General features: G+C 42.6%; 1 protein-coding gene across 2 annotated transcripts; it reads right to left on the minus strand.

The window, feature by feature from the left end:
• Positions 1-3: 3 nt before the first annotated feature.
• On the minus strand, positions 4-6,449 carry prf1.5 (perforin 1.5). 2 transcript variants are annotated; one of them, XM_053870914.1, is made up of 6 exons: positions 6,398-6,449; positions 4,102-4,417; positions 3,302-3,595; positions 2,721-2,992; positions 1,556-1,697; positions 4-1,466 (listed from the first exon to the last, which is right to left on the minus strand). In XM_053870914.1, exons 3-6 carry the CDS (start codon positions 3,566-3,568, stop codon positions 579-581), a joined length of 1,569 nt encoding a protein of 522 aa, XP_053726889.1. In that variant the 5' UTR covers positions 3,569-3,595; positions 4,102-4,417; positions 6,398-6,449; the 3' UTR covers positions 4-578. The 2 variants fall into 2 exon arrangements, with proteins under 2 accessions (XP_053726889.1, XP_053726888.1); XM_053870913.1 differs by lacking the exon at positions 6,398-6,449 and having other exon boundaries at positions 3,302-3,583; positions 4,102-4,425.
• Positions 6,450-16,279: the final 9,830 nt, after the last annotated feature.

The following is a 16,279-nucleotide window of genomic DNA, read 5'->3' on the forward strand; positions in this document are numbered from 1 at the left end:
ACAACCTTTTATTGCCCCATCACCAGACAGTACATCACATCATGTTTCATCAAACATCTTGTTTAGGAAAGTGTTCACTACCAATAACACAAGACAATTATGTTCATTTTTCTACCAATCATGACTTTGCTGGTCTGTTCTTAAAGGCCATTCGCCGGAACCTTCTGCCACCGAGAATTCTCCTTTTGAGAAACTGAAAAGTGGTCATGCGTTCTTGACTTCATTAAAGTGTTGTGACAAGAGAAACAGAAACATGTGCAGCATCAACTAGACAATGGTGGGTGGGAGGACATGGGATGAGGTTTCCAAGTGAGGCCAAGGGCAGTTTCTTAAGCGTTGGTTGATACTGGATTAAATGAATAAACATTTAAATGACAAGTGGACGATGAAAGAGAATTATATTTATAGTTAGGAAAAGGCTTAAATGTTAAAAACAGCAACCAATCAGAAATATAATTTATGGAATCTGAAGGCAGACCTTCGAATGAATGAACCCTTTGTTGATGCCAGACCTATTTAGTTAAGCATACATAGTGTTCACTGTTCGCCAGGTTTCAAAGCAGTCAGGTTCAATTTAGCTACTCGGCCGTGGGAGAGTAGCGTCCGCACCTGAATCCCGTCAGATATGGATCACACTGAATGGTGTATGCGAAGTAGAGGACTCCTTTGTTGAGTTGGCAGCTGAGAGAGTGAGTTCCTCTCTCAGGGAAGATTCGGCATCGACCCGCTACGTCGTTGTACAGCACATCTCGGTCCCACACCTCCAGCCTCAGCTCGTGTCCCACCTCGATGGAGCCGAAAAAGACAGTGGTGTTCCAGGTGGGATTGTTGTTGTCCATCACCGTGTCCGTCTCCTCGTACATGTTGTTGTAGAAGATTTTGACGTAGGCGTCAGTTTTGGTGAAGGTGTCCGCTTTGAGGTTGGCGGCGCGCTGGATTTCAAGTGTGAAGGTTCCTCTTCCTGCTCGGAGCGGGCAGCAGTTGTGGTCCAGGTTGGGTGTTGGGGAGCAGTTCTTGAAACCAATCTGGTCGTCCTGCAGCTTGTTCCTCTCTATGTACTGAGTGACAACTTCTCTCAGGTTGCTACTGATCTGGGGGTCCTCCACCAGGAGATGCAGAGGAAAGATGGCGTAGGAAACCACATCCGGGTTGTCATGGAGACTCGTCATCCAGTTGTGGTAGGCCTCAGTCGGGTCCTGCTGGTGAAGGACATCTGGCAAGTAGCGATCTCCTCCCAACACCTCCACCTTGTTGGCCATGAAGCCTTGATAGAAGCCAGTGCTGGAGTTGGCCTTCAGCATTTTTTCACATTTGTTGGAGAAGGAAGCGTTAGCTGGGAGGAAACCCAGAGACATCCGGAGCTCCAGGTTCAGACAGTTTTTAATGTCTGACTCTGAGAAGCCCTGCAGTGTGGCATAGCAGCTCCTGAGGGCCGTGACGCGCCGCACCTTCCCGCCAAGGTGGACCTGGACAGTTCAAATACAAGTCATTGAAGAAAAAGTCAGGGCAACCAAGAAACAGAGGGAGGGAAATGGTGAATCAGTCTCTGTCTGACCTGGTGTATGTAGTGAGTCCCATAGGTGTCGATGAGTCGCCGGTACAGAGCTCGATTCTGGCTGGTGCTCAGACTCAGCGGGAGTCGCTTGAGATGCTTGGTGAACTCAACGCTCAGCTCAGGATGGTCCTCCAGCCGATAGCTGCGAATGTCAAAATCCACCCGACACAGATGTTGTCAATCGATTGATCCTGTCACACGTAGCAGCCATTCTATCACCCCAAGCTTTCAGTTGAAGCACATGGCTTCTGCATGTGCTGTGGGCACATGGCACATAGCATAAGTAACGTCAGACCATGACCATGGAAATCTTTCTGTTCTCTCATGCCCATATGAACAGCAGTATTAACCTAAAACAGCCAGTGTAAGAACTGGTATCCTCTCGATTAAGATTGTTTTAGTTACAGTTCAATTACAACATATTGTTGTGAAACACTGACCCAGATTAAACTGCCAAAACTGTTAGTTATCCTGTCAGTGAAAACTGCGTTTGCTGTTGACTCAAATCACGTTGCTCTCTTGACCCACTTTTGGAATCCAATTTAGGCTTAAATGTGCCTGCCAGATTAGTCATCTTTAAATCCAGCCCACTGCATTGCTCAGCATCATGCGATGTGCTCTCTGTTTATCTTAGGTTTATTGTTTGTGATGTGCTGTAGCGTGGATGACTCTGCTGGATCTTCTTTGACTGCGTTTTTAGGCCAGTCATGTACATAGATGTAGAATATTGAAACCATGTCAGTCTGGTGGGATTCGACGATCTGTAAACAAAGAACTGAAGAAGTCTAAAATGATCAGTTGAGTTAGATTCAGCTAGAGGTTGGAATCACATTCCACTGTTTGATGCAAAAATTTGCAAAATTTGGCTAAAAACACTGTTCAAGCATCAAGCTGGATGAATGCTTCCTTCGTGGGTCATTTCATTGTGCATCCATTGACACATTTTCTTCTACCAGTACAATTTCATGATTCTCCTTCATCATGGGTGCTGATGTAAAAACCATTAAATGTCTTATTTTTTAAGCAAAACTATTTGTTTCCTGTAACTAATTGAGTTAAATTCCAAGGCTGTACTGTACACTGTCAGTTCAGTTGTTGCAGTGCATCACAGGGCGAGAACGTCACATGACTTGCTCTTTCTGATGCCACAGCTCTTCATCCTCACCTGTAGCACGTGCAGCTGATTTCCTGGATGACGAAGGTGGCCTTGTGCACGTTGTGCTGCGAGCGAGCGAACCTGGCCAGGTCGGAGCGGCTCCCCCGCAGCACTGCTTTCCCAATGTTGTCCAAGCTCAAACCCACATCCCAGTTGTTGTTGACCAGCGAGTTGGAGCTGCGCAGCAGGGAGTCCACCGAGTGGTGCAGGGCGCCGGAGAGCTGCTTGCTGCAGCGGCTCAGGGATCTCCAGTCCAGGACGGCAGCCGGCAGCCTCTGCAGCTGATGAGGGGGAACACAGATGTCAGTGCTGGGTCGGTTCGATGTCAATAGATTACAATTTTTGATCTCAATGACTCGCACTACAGCTGAGTTATTTGAGTTAGTTACATTTTCTAATCTGTTTTAAATATAACTTAAAGGAAGATTCAATTGAAGAGTGGCCAATAATGCTCACAGTCTTTTTTTTAACCTTTTCAGAGCTTTGAGTTGATTCCAAAGAATGTTACAGATACGAAAACTTGTGATTAATTTGCCATTAATCACGAGTTAACTCAGCTGTAGTGCGATTAATCAAGATTTATATGTCACCTGTCCCCTTTGGAAGCGGTTCGGACACAGCGTACAAGTGCGGTTTTCCCCCAGGTGACCTTTGACGTTGATGACGTAGGCTCCTGTTCGGTGCATCCGCACCACGTCAAAACCTTCTCCGGCCAGGTTGTAGCCCGGGATGAATGGGGCCTTGTCACACTCGGGCCCGGAGACTGTCCGACACCCGACCACCTCCTGGACCGCCACCATCAGCGAGCACGCCAACATCAGCAGGACCGAGTGGCTCCTCCTTACTGTGGCCAACATGGTTCCTGCAGGGGTCTGTGATGGAAGCTGTTTAGTTTTGTACACTAACAACATACCTGGGCGAGGCCTCATCTGACACATAAAGAGTTTCTAAGCTGTAACAACAGCGCTTCCTTGAATTTTATTTTTCATGTCATGCTTATCCCTTTTTTTTACCATTTGAAGACATTATTTTTCCTCATGTTTCTTATTTATTGAGCATATTTTGCTACAATGTATCTCACGACAGCATGCATTTTTACATTTCAGCCACATAGAAAACAGCAAACTTTTTGAAGCAATTTAGCTTCATGTGTAAAAATTATTTCAGTCAAACAGCAACATTTTAATGCTGACTAAGACATGACACACAAACTCCAAAAGGGATCGGCCTTATCCTGTTTGGACTCTTTCTTGTGTCAATAATTGTTCAGCAACTCTAATATGTGAAATCTCCTGACACCCACTCACACCCCGAATCCTCTTTTGTCAAGTGTCTCTCACATTTTTTCAGGTTGCTCTGCGTCTATACAAAAGTAAAAAAAAAATCTTACCTCTCCTTAACCTTCAAGAATGTTCAGCCCAACTTTGATCCAGAACTGATCAGATAAACTTCCTCCTTGTTAGCATGCACATGAATGTTCCAGAGGTGAACTCACAACTGACAGATCCGTGCCAGACTCCACTGTTTTTCTCTCTGCCCTCCTTTGTATGTTTCGCCCTGGAAAAAAAAAAAAAAAAAAAAAAAGGCCGCCTTGCCTGAGGCTTTCTTTCTGCCTCTCTCTCCGTGCCGGTCCCTCCAGCTGTGATTTCCTCAGCGTGACAGGGTTTGTTTTCTATCCAAGTTCAGCCTCTCTGATTCCCCGGCAGCTGTGCACAAGTGGGGGAGGTGAAGATTCTTTTCCAGCCCAGAGGATGCACATTATTCTAAGTACCTCTTACTGGAAGTGCGCGCGGGCGTGCAGTGCATGTGTCTTTGTCTACATAAGGTCTGCGCCAGCCTGTCTATGTGGTGATAACGCCGGAGAATGGTGAGGTCATGTGCTTTCATGTCCAATGAGTGTTGGTCGCATGTGTGCAGATGTCTGATAAGAAAATCCTTGTTTAGTGTTAAGTTCATGACTCACAATGTAAATATGTGACTCTTGGTTTTTCAAGCTCCCTTTCCGTTTGCCTACAATCTATATTAAATCCGTTATGATATGCCTGCATCACTTTTGCATAATTCAAACAGTACTTGAAGCAGCTCACAGCTATGATGAGTCTAACTGGAGTTCTGGTCTGCTGCGATGTCAAATTCCTCAGAAATGAATCATGCTCCTGAAGAAGCAGAATTGACAGCAATGTCAGCCTCACTTTCATGAGGAGTCATTACAGCATGACACGCCCGACAAGGACATGTAACCTTCGATAATCTTGACCTCTGGTTGCACAGAACAGTCATCACCAGAGGGCCATCAACACAGCTGTGTTTGGGATACACAAGCCGCTCAGGTAACAAGGAGCACATCCACTGGACAGCAACATTAGGAAGAAAGTACAAAGTTAAATAAGTGATATGTTTTCTTGTGTTGCTCAGCTTTGTATTCCCACTGGCCAAACGTGGCATCACCTGCAGCCACTAAAGCTGGGAACAGTACAGCCTGGGGGCCACACTTTGCCCTTGGCCTGTATTTTTGTGGCCCGAACAAAGTCACAGTGAAACTGCAACTGTTTCACCTATTACATTTTTCTGTATTTATTAATAATTAAAATTAAAATGATCATGAATAAAATCTTTGTTATATTAGGCCATCGTTTTTTTAGCCGAGATGTTTGACATATACATTCTATATATTGAGAATGATTTACAGAAATGGACATTAAATGAAAAAGTAAGATTTTAAATCACTGTTTGACAAGGAATAATTGCATCAACCAGTCTTATTTGTTTTTGTTCAAATTTTCCCCATCCAGTGTTCATTTTATTCATTCGGATGTTTGGCTTGGCAGCCCACACAACAGCCACAGTGTGTGATGTGGACCCTAAGGAAATTGAATTGAAGTCATTTTTTCCTGACCAGTAGCTTCCCTTTGTGTCTCCCCTCTCCTCACAGCTTTTGCATTGTGACAACCCTCGACTGGTACACCAACTTGATACCAACTAGGGATGGTTTGATCCGATGATGGGACCATACCGAAATGATCGGGTGTCAATTTTTTTTTCATATGATCCTGTCCGATCTATATTCTTAAATATATCATGAATGATATGCTAAAATGTTGGTTCATCATGTGTAAGAACCCCTTTTTTATCACTGTGAAATGTAAGAAGAAATACTGTCTGCACTGTATAGCAATCATGTAGCGTCGAACATAGTGCATACTGAGAGAGCTGCCTGTTTCTCATCCACTGTGTGTGTTGTACGAGCCAGTTCCGGTGGGCTCGTGCTCATGCGATATTAATGACAAAAAAAAATATTGTCGTTACCGGGGCAGTTTGTTATTGAAACAACCAAATGCATTTGAATTTAAAGACATATAATAATGGATAGAAATCTCAATATGAGCTGCTTGGTGGAGGTCTGACTTTGAATTGTGCTGGTGCACGATAGAAGTATTGAGGCAGAAATAAGGGAATCATTTCCTCCAGTCTTCTCTAGTCTCAGATGTAAAGACAATTTCTCTTTCAAACATAACTGCACTGATGAACATCTCACTCTTCATGTCAGGAAGTACCATCAAATGCTCCATATGTTGTGGAGACAGTAGAGATTCCACGTCACCCACAGGATCACACTCAAACACTCGCTGTTTCGGGGTCTTAACTTCTCATAAGTACGAGTTTAAAAGAGATTCAAGTTCACTCACGCTTGATGACAACGTTCCGGTCCGGATGGAACCTGAAAAACACCTGCTGACGCAGCCTCACACAAGTTTGCGACTGGACTTTAATTTTGTTTGTCTGATTAGCATTTTGATGTGTCTAGTGCGTCATTAACGGTTCAGCTCTTCAGTTTAAGCCAGTGAATGTCATGCAGTCGCTCAGTTGATCATAGGAGTCCAAGATCAGTCAGCAACAAAGACTGATCTGGAGCTTCAGAATGGCTAGGCCAGAACATGAATGCCCAGTGAGAGGCACCATGACAACCCCTCCAACTGTAAGACCCATAATGCATTGCAGCTTAAGAAGCTTGGATCAAATTAACATCCTCATTTAACTTCATTTCAAATGCAGAAACCTCTCAGCCTCTCTAATCCTCGCAACAGCCACTTATCCTTTCAGCAAGGCATTTGAAGGGAGTTGTGAGGAACGTTTTAGACTCCAGAGTTACGGCTGTCGTTTTGCACCATCGACTCATGATGGGTTGGTGAGGCTTCATGAGATAAGAGCCTAGTTTACAGAGGCCACTAGGTGGCGCTGTCTGCTAAGAATCCATGGCTTTGATCGACTTGTTCAAGGAAACCTTATGATTTCTATAGCAAGATCACAATCTACTGAGCTCTGAAAATTTGCACTAAACCTCATTCTGAACTCTAGAATTGATAAACTAAAATAAACCATGTCCAGAAAACTACCCAAATATCTAAAAGGCAGTGAGTCGACACTGAATCAATTGACATTTTTCTAACGTTGAAATGATTCAACGTTAGTCCTTATTACAATCCAAAAACTTTGACTTTGCTGGCTATTCAAATCCAATATTTCTATTATAGCAAATGTAAATGAATTAACAAGACAATATATTCGACAGGCCACACAATCAGATGTGATGATCAATACTCAATATGTTTTTTAAAACGTGGAAGTTACTTGTTGACTCTTACTGATAGGGTCCAGGTGCGTCCACCTTCTCGCCCTGTGTAGCTGGGACAGGCTCCAGCCAGTTGGAGACAGTAGTAGACCATTGAGAATTTAGTTTATTCTATTAGCCACTAGAGGGCGCCATTTATCAGTCATCGCAATGCTTGTCCTGTCCTATTATGGTTCTGGTCCGATGCCATGACACTTTCACCATCCGCCTCAATCCCAGCCCATCGGCACAACGCTGGTTCATTCAGCTTCTTGTTTTGCAGACTACCATTACTTCACATTTCCATAGATGTAGAGATTTTGAGGCGACTCCAGGGGCAGAACCAGACCCTTGGTGACCTCAGGAAATGTTTTCGTTTCAAATGAATAAATACATGTCATTTGTGAATGAATTGCTGAATGAAAAGATCATTTCCACAATCATATTTGCAAAGATTTCTATGAATCATTGCGTAACAATGTAGTCCAGGAGACATCAGTTCTCAGATACTCTTTTAATATCAGCGTATAAAGACGCCTGACGGCTATGATTAAGTAGAGCTCTAGCAGAATACAATAGAGAGCAAGTAAAAATAGCTATATGATTTGACTATCGAGCGCGGGCCGGTCTCTCTGAGGGGCTCGGAGTTGTCATAGCAACATAAATAGCTCTGTAATGAGAGGTGCTATAACGTCCTGTCCCCTCCTCTCCAGGGGGAGTCTCTGGCTGTGATAAATGACCCATCATCCCGCTGTCTTCAGGTCAAGTGAATGTCCTGAAAATGCCACGCTTTTAAAGAGAACTCGAGTCTGAGGTGGGAGAATCGGTGACAAGGGTCGTGACGGCGGCCTGCCCTCAGAGTAGGCAGGGAAAGGTTACATGAGATAAAATCTTTTCCTTCTAGTGACTTCAGTTCATTTGGGTTTTACATGCAGGATTAGCATGTCATGATCTGGATAACCTTGATGTCTGCGTCCACTTAGTTAGTGTTGGTCCTCCTTCGTTCTCAAGTCACATGGACTGAGTTGATTTGATCACTTCAGTGCAGCTTGTGCTGAGAGACTCACGTAACTGCTGTGACACAAGCCCTCGGCTCACCTCCTCTGGTGGAAGATGCAGCGTCCTCATGTGACTGGACCGTGATCGCCAGCCTGACTCTACTCATTATATACTCTCCAGCCAGACACTTGAGGGACCCCCAAACTGACTAATGTGAAGGTCCGGTGTGTTTCTCTGTAAACAGAGTTGCGACCTTTATCGTCCTTGGTTGCAGAAAACGTTAAAATCCAGAAGTCACCATTCCGGGGGTTAAACCCATTCCAATATTTGACACCAGAAAGTTCAATTTTAAGTTGAATCTGTACACTTACACTTAAACATCAAGGTGTGGAAGAAGTCAGATCTGAACTCTGCATCAAGTGAACCGAACAAAAGTTTTGTGAGTCAAGCCTCCAGTTTATTTAAAGTTACATTTGCTGTCCATCAACACCATCTCATTCTCTGCATCATTCTCTGATTCCCTTCGGTTACGACCTCACATTACATAATGAGGTGCACCTGCTATTATCGTGCTGAAAAAATGCTCCTGTCATTTATCTTTTTTATTGGGATCCCTTTACAAGCTAAAGCCCCAAACTTTTTACCCATTATACAAAAATTCAAAACATTCCGAAACTTCCTTTTCGCTTTTTATTGGTCCTATTATAACATTTTTTTGACTGAAATGAAAAAAGAATGGAAATGTCTAAGGGGCACCAGCATGCTAGTTATGCAACCCTACACACATTTAAAAGCCATTCGAATGCATTAAAATAAAGAATTTATTTATTCATTGGAATTGTATTATGTATGTATGTATGTTGCAAAAAATAAAAATACAAAAAAATTATATAAGCTTGCAAAGTTAAATTTGTAAAAATATTAATGAATATTCTTAATAGGATCATATCTGTATTTTTTATATTTTTGAATTAGAAACAGGTCTTTTATAAGGATCAACTGAAGTAACTGTTTTTACTGGCAAATTAATACACAAGAATGAAACTAAACAATGCTCATATGAAACACGTTCTACAGAAGTGTTTAATTTCTACACACTTTGTGTACAATTCCTTTGTGTGTATTATACCTCAAAACCCAACAAATCAAACTTCAAATATTCTCCTTTTCAGAAGACAGCTTTTCAGGCGCTGCTTCTCCAGGTGCTGAAGAGAACACACCTCCATCCTTCTGGTCAACCACCACTACATTGTACTTTTTACCTTCATTTTTAAGCAGGAAAAGCTCTATTATTTCAAACAAAGTGAACTTTCATTTAAACTAAATATAATAGCAACTCCTCATACGGAGGCTGGTGGGTCAACATGAGGACATGGGTCAACTAACCAGACACATACAAAAACACATAAAGCAGCATGCAAAGAAAAATATAGCACACACACACACCCTCACACACACTCACCAAGCACACACTGCTCTGACATTTGACCGCCGTTGTAATTCAATACGGCAGTAAAACTTAATGTGAGCTGCACATGTCCGACTCTGACTCAGACTCCGCTGGCATGTGAGGAGTTGGTGATCTTGGGAAGAGACAGGGAAAGTGATCGGTGCGAGCTATTCCTGCCCTCTGTTATCTGCATGTGATGTGAGCGAAGGTTTCTCTGAACCCACCGAGTGAACATGTGTCCCACACTTGAACTGCCGATTACACATACCGGTTATGTAACTCTCTCACATGCAGGTGTTTTTCAGATGGGCTGCAATGCAAACAACAAACACTGACGCAACTTTTAAACCCAACCACGAGCGGACCTGCCACGACAGGTGGCTGTCAAGTGCTGTTTGTTTTTCAGCACTGCAGAGCATCCTTCTCTTTCACTTGAGGCACATGTGTTTTTGTGCTGTAGATCTTCAGCATGACAACAGAAAATCCAGACCTTCCTTCTTTGTCATGCAACTTGCTGGTCCAGTTCTCAAGACAGAGTGAGGTCGTACATGTAGAGTGATGAAAGATATCGAGGCAGTGTGTATGTTGTCGTCATTGGCTTCTAGGTTTCCTTCTTGCACCGAGGTTAATTGATCTCTATTTATTGATTGTTTTTTTAAACCTTTTATCTACATATTTGTCCATTTCGAGTTGGAAAGGTCCAAAAATTGACTCCTCTTAAGTATGTGAGTATGTGTTTGTGTGTGTGTGTGTGTGTCTCTCTCCGCATGTAGACCTGCCCAAGGTGTCACCGCCTCTCACTCTGGGTAGCTGGGATGAATCCGCTACACGAGTCATGTGTCGATGTCGGTTTTGTTCAATAAAAAAAAAGATCTCTCCAAATATAGCTGACATCAAATTTAGCAAAGCTAGGGCGAGAAAACGCCTCATGAAGTGGGTTGCTCGCTGTGTCAGTGCTGCCCGACTGGGGACACCAATCCCTCTGAGGTGTCATCTACAGCGATCTCACGTGCGTCACATGTTTGACTTCAAGATCCTTCAAAGTCCCGGCCTGCTACACACCCCTGTTTCACTATTTCAGAATAGGTTGAGGTAACACTTCAGAATGGGGAACTCATATTAACTATCAATAAACAATTTACTTGCTTTTTTACAGTTAATACTGTTAAGAATGAGCTTTTGTTGACTATTCTAGGGTAAAAGTTAGTCTGAGTATTATACTTAATACTTAATACCTTTTTAACGAATTTTAAAGTCATTAAATAAATTCTAATAAGTGGCAGTGCAACTTTTTTTTTGGTAATTTGCTGTCTTTCACTTCTTGCTTCCTGCCTTCCTGCATTGACGTGTGTGTATGTGTGAGTTTAAAATGATACACATGTTTGTGATTTTATTGGCCTTATTACTCATTTTAGCATTTTTTCCCCCACATCAAAAGTCGTGACAGGAGGAGCACAATATTGGCAATGAGGATTCAGGGGCCGGACAGTGACACTCATTCAGAAAGGAAGCTGGCAAAGTGAGGTCTGGGGGCCACATGAGGCCTGTAGTCATGCGGCCCCCGTGAGGTCAGAGCAAAAGTAAAATCTGATCATTTATTATTGATAATTTATAATCTATAAAGAAGTTCCTTTTCATTATTTTATCGCATTATATTATACAATTCTTTATTATATTCATTAAATACGTAATGCTTAGTATTTTTATTGCTCAAAATAAATACATAGATATTGAAAAAATACCTTTATAAAATCATATTTGACCGAGTTATACCCTGAGTTATGATGACAAGATATATGCCTCTTAGAAATATTTTTCATTATTCATTGTTTATATTGATAAGCTTAAAACAAATTGAAATAATGTATTATCAAATAACACATTTTCATATTTTTTCAAAATAAAACATGGATAGATAGATAGATAGATAGATGATAGATAGACAGACAGACAGACAGACAAATAGATAGATAGATAGATAGATAGACAGACAGACAGACAGACAGACAGATAGACAGACAGAGAGATAGATAGATAGACAGACAGACAGACAGACAGACAGATAGATAGATAGACAGACAGACAGACAGACAGACAGACAGACAGATAGATAGATAGATAGATAGATAGATAGACAGACAGACAGACAGACAGACAGACAGATAGATAGATAGATAGATAGATAGATAGACAGACAGACAGACAGACAGACAGATAGATAGGTAGATAGACAGATAGATGATAGATAGATAGACAGACAGATAGACAGACAGACAGACAGACAGATAGATAGACAGATAGATGGATAGATAGATAGACAGACAGATAGACAGACAGACAGACAGACAGACAGATAGATAGATAGATAGATAGATAGACAGACAGACAGACAGACAGACAGATAGATAGACAGACAGACAGATAGATAGACAGACAGACAGACAGACAGACAGACAGACAGACAGACAGACTGACAGACAGATAGATAGATAGATAGATAGATAGACAGACAGACAGACAGACAGACAGATAGATAGATAGATAGACAGACAGATGGATAGATAGATAGACAGACAGATAGACAGACAGACAGACAGACAGATAGATAGATAGATAGACAGATAGATGGATAGATAGACAGACAGACAGACAGACAGACAGACAGACAGACAGACAGACAGACAGACAGATAGATAGATAGATAGATAGATAGATAGATAGATAGATAGATAGATAGATAGATAGATAGATAGATAGATAGATAGACAGATAGATGGATAGATAGATAGATAGACAGATAGATGGATAGATAGATAGATAGATAGATAGATAGATAGACAGATAGACAGAAAGACAGACAGATAGATAGATAGATAGATAGATAGACAGACAGACAGACAGACAGACAGACAGACTGCTTCATCAACCAAACTCTCCTCACCAACAGTCACGTCTGCTCCGACCAAAGAGGATGCAGTACATCTTAAAATATCTTCTGAATGAAAGGTTTAGATGGAGTCATTTCACATGTCGCGGCCGGGACTCTCGGGATAGCAAGAACACCTCATCAACATGAGAAGCATCTAGGAGCAATATGGAGACGCAGCGTCACTTGAGGTGTGTGTGTGTGTGTGTGTGTTGCGCAGGACGATAGAGTTTCACTGCTGACCCTCTGGGGTTAAGAGAGTTGACTGCCGATGTGCCACCCACGGTTCACGGGCCGTGCTCTTGCAGTTTGGTTTGTAAACCAACAAGATTTCACTTGCAAAGACTGAGATCAGTCCTGTAACTAAGCAAAGACACTATGTATGTTGCATGAACGGATGCAGAAGTATCAGTGGTGTCATGAGCAATGGACACCAGCTGACTGGATCAGGCCCGGGATTAGACCTGGACACCAGATCTTGGCCTCCCAGTGAGCTCCACTGGGCTCCAAACACTGCAGCTATGTGACCATGCAGTGAAAGATGTCTTGCTCTGTAAATGAAAAGATGTCAGCTGAAATCTCAGCGGCGGAGTCGAGCACGACTGCTCTTTTATCTGCAACACTTTGCGCCCACATACAGCATCCGGCGTTTGATTCAGCGCTGCTGTGAAATACAGAGGAAGGTGCTTTATAGGACGGTGGCACTTGGTGAAATCATGAATTCTTGAAAATAGAGTGGGCATGTCAGATGAGTCAGCAGTCCTTTGTGGCAGATGGTTCGAAGAGGAGCTGTGACAGCGCAGTGGTATTCTCACAGAAAAAGAGTTTCAAAGGATAAGTTATAGCATTCTGGACATTCTGGGTCAGCGCTGACCCTGAGTACAGGTTGAAAGGATGGAGCCCAGAGGGAGTGGACTTCAGAGGCTCTCCCAGGGCTTAAAGTGGACACCATCATCCCCAAGGTCCAGCGTCCAATCACCGTTGACCAGTTAAAGAAGCAGCTGCGTGATTCGGACTCTGTTGGACTCCTGCCTGTGGACAGACAACATTTTCAGCTGGCCGTGCTTCCTTTGAGCGCACCCGGAATTTATAGCTGACAAGGTCGAAGAGCCATTCCAGCGATTCAATATCTGCTCCACTCATTCAGGTCTGGAGATAGAGCAGCGTACTTGTCACGTCGGCCGACGCGCTCTCGCCTCTCGGGCCGACAGTTTTGGAGAAACGTTTGAGATTCATGGTGAGGAGTGTCATCGACGCCTGGCTGTAAATGAGCCGTGCGAGTGCTCCAATTAAGTTTGTGTTTGTTTTTGCGATCACTGCCATGCCAGCTAATTCTCCCGCTATTTATACGAGTGGTGTTTTGACAGCTGACGCGAGAAGTGGAAAGCCTCCATGACAGATCTGAAGCGCTGAAACTCTCGCCATTAAAAGGAAAAAGTGGAGTTAGCGACTGCGTCCCGGACAGAAAAGGAGAGAGAGAGAGAGACAAGAGAAGCCCGGTCCAGACCCCTATCGGATTCAGACCACACTGATCCACATGTTAATTCCGTGCCCATCTATTTCAGCTGTGGTGTCTCTTATGTAAGCGGTCACGTTTTTCCAGCACCACTTTCTGGTCGCGGCGTCTTATCTTTCAGTCAGCAGGTGTTCCCATCATCCATGGCAATGCCTGTGTCATCGCATCAACAAGCAAACAAACAGCCTCTTCATCTCCGGTTAAACTGCTTCAGGACAACATTGATAGATGGAAGCAAAAAGAAAAACACTAAAGTATCAGGTGCATTCTGGGTCCTCGCTAAAGTAGAGCTTGATTTATAAATGAGCTTTTAGGGTTCAGGACCACGGCCAAGTCCACATTTAGACTGGTGCAAAGTAAATTTCTCGGGTGGCTTTGCTCAGATGGCGGGTGCCCTGTCCCCGGAGGGTTCGACCTAATGTGTCCCTGAGCAAGACACATGATTGATGGTTCTCCGTCGCAGAGAGTGGGTGACTTACTGTGACTAAAAATACTTTTAAATTCAGATTGTTGCACCTAAATTATCAGTGTTAACAGATCGGCTGCATTACAAATAAAATACATTATATAAGTTTCAACATGAAAATTATAATTTTAAAATGATACCTTTTTCCCATGAATTTATTGTGTTTTTGGCTCATTGATTGATGATTTTTGTCTGTATTATTATTACTTTATTATTATTATTATTATTTGAACTTGAATAGTCTCAAGGTTTCAACTTTTTCTTGAAATTGTTCTCTCTCTCTCTCTCTCTCTCTCTCTATATATATATATATATATATATATATATATATATATATATATATATATATATATGTTACTTGAAATATTTATTTTTATTTGTCAAATTTACTGTCATAACTTAAGTTTGACATCTTGACATGACCCCATAGCACTTTCTATACTGGCATAAAAATAGGCTCCATGGTTTTAGTATTTAGTATTACTAAAATGATTCCAAAATGACTTCATACATATGTTATATATTAACATCACATATATTCTCAATTGCATGTTAAGACATTCTTCTTGTACTCAGGCATTTTCATTTGAGACCAAAGTAACACTGTTTGGAATGCATCATTCATAGCAGTAAAAAGAGAAATGAAAGACTGAACGTCTATCAGAATGGAAACACCAGATGACTGGCACTGTCACTTTACCTCTGCTTTGCGTCATTGGCCTAAATGTCATTCTCTTTCGCTGGTAACAAAGGAGGAAGTGGGGTCAGTGACAAGCGGTGCATGATCACTGAGTTGGGGATTGGGGTGTTCTTTGAATGTTGACCGAAAAGGATACGAAAAAGTGTCATCAAAGTCAGCAGAAGTGGTGGTTGAGAGTTAGCAGTGCTGTAGTTGAGTTTGCCACCAGGCTAGACAGAGCGTGGGTGGGTCGCACATGGAGGTGCACGGTGGCACAGGCAGAGTAATGTGTCTGGTTCAGTTCAGCAGTAGGTATTCAGAGACCAGGGCTTAATGTAGGGCAGCTTTCCAACTGGGCATTATTCGGCCCTAAATATAGACGGGACAGAAGTAGGCTGAGCAGATAACGCTGCCAAAAGGCGGTGAAAATAAGCCTTTATGTGAAGCCTAGCGCCGAGTGACGAGAGGGCTGGGTCAGGCTTGCTTCCATGGAACAGATAAACACGCTGACATGTGTAGGATTTTACACCAGCAAAACCTCAACTGTTCAGTTCAGTTCGCAGGTCAAACATGAGGAATAGTGGGGAAATGCAACAATGTGTTCGGACTTTTTTCACGGCTGAGGATGGGTTGAGCGGGAATCCAGACACTTTTACTTACCATCACCAGAATTGTGTTTCATTTGCACACACTGCTATAGAATCAACTTGTGCACTTTGAAGGGAAACCTGCGGTTCGGGGGCCACATGTGGCCCTCTGACAACCCCTGCAGGGCCAAACCTAAAACCTTTTTTCCTTAGTCTTCACTGATGCAAAGATGTTAACTATGTTGTATAACTTTATCCCATATTATTTTAGGTTTTTCTCTGTCATGTCTATGGTATTCTTACTTAAAAGATTGCAACTTGTGTTTTGGTACATCT

This window comes from Synchiropus splendidus, chromosome 7 (genome assembly GCF_027744825.2).
Source record: "Synchiropus splendidus isolate RoL2022-P1 chromosome 7, RoL_Sspl_1.0, whole genome shotgun sequence".
In the NCBI taxonomy this organism is placed as follows: Eukaryota; Metazoa; Chordata; class Actinopteri; order Syngnathiformes; family Callionymidae; genus Synchiropus; species Synchiropus splendidus.

Bases quoted from the DNA above. Each gene is read 5' to 3' on its own strand.
- prf1.5 (XM_053870914.1), bottom strand. From the start codon at position 3,568: ATGTTGGCCACAGTAAGGAGGAGCCACTCGGTCCTGCTGATGTTGGCG. The intron at 2,993-3,301 runs GTGACATATAAA...CCCCCTCATCAG, and splicing joins ACCGCTTCCAAAGGGGACAG to CTGCAGAGGCTGCCGGCTGC. The intron at 1,467-1,555 runs GTCAGACAGAGA...TGAACTGTCCAG, and splicing joins GGACTCACTACATACACCAG to GTCCACCTTGGCGGGAAGGT.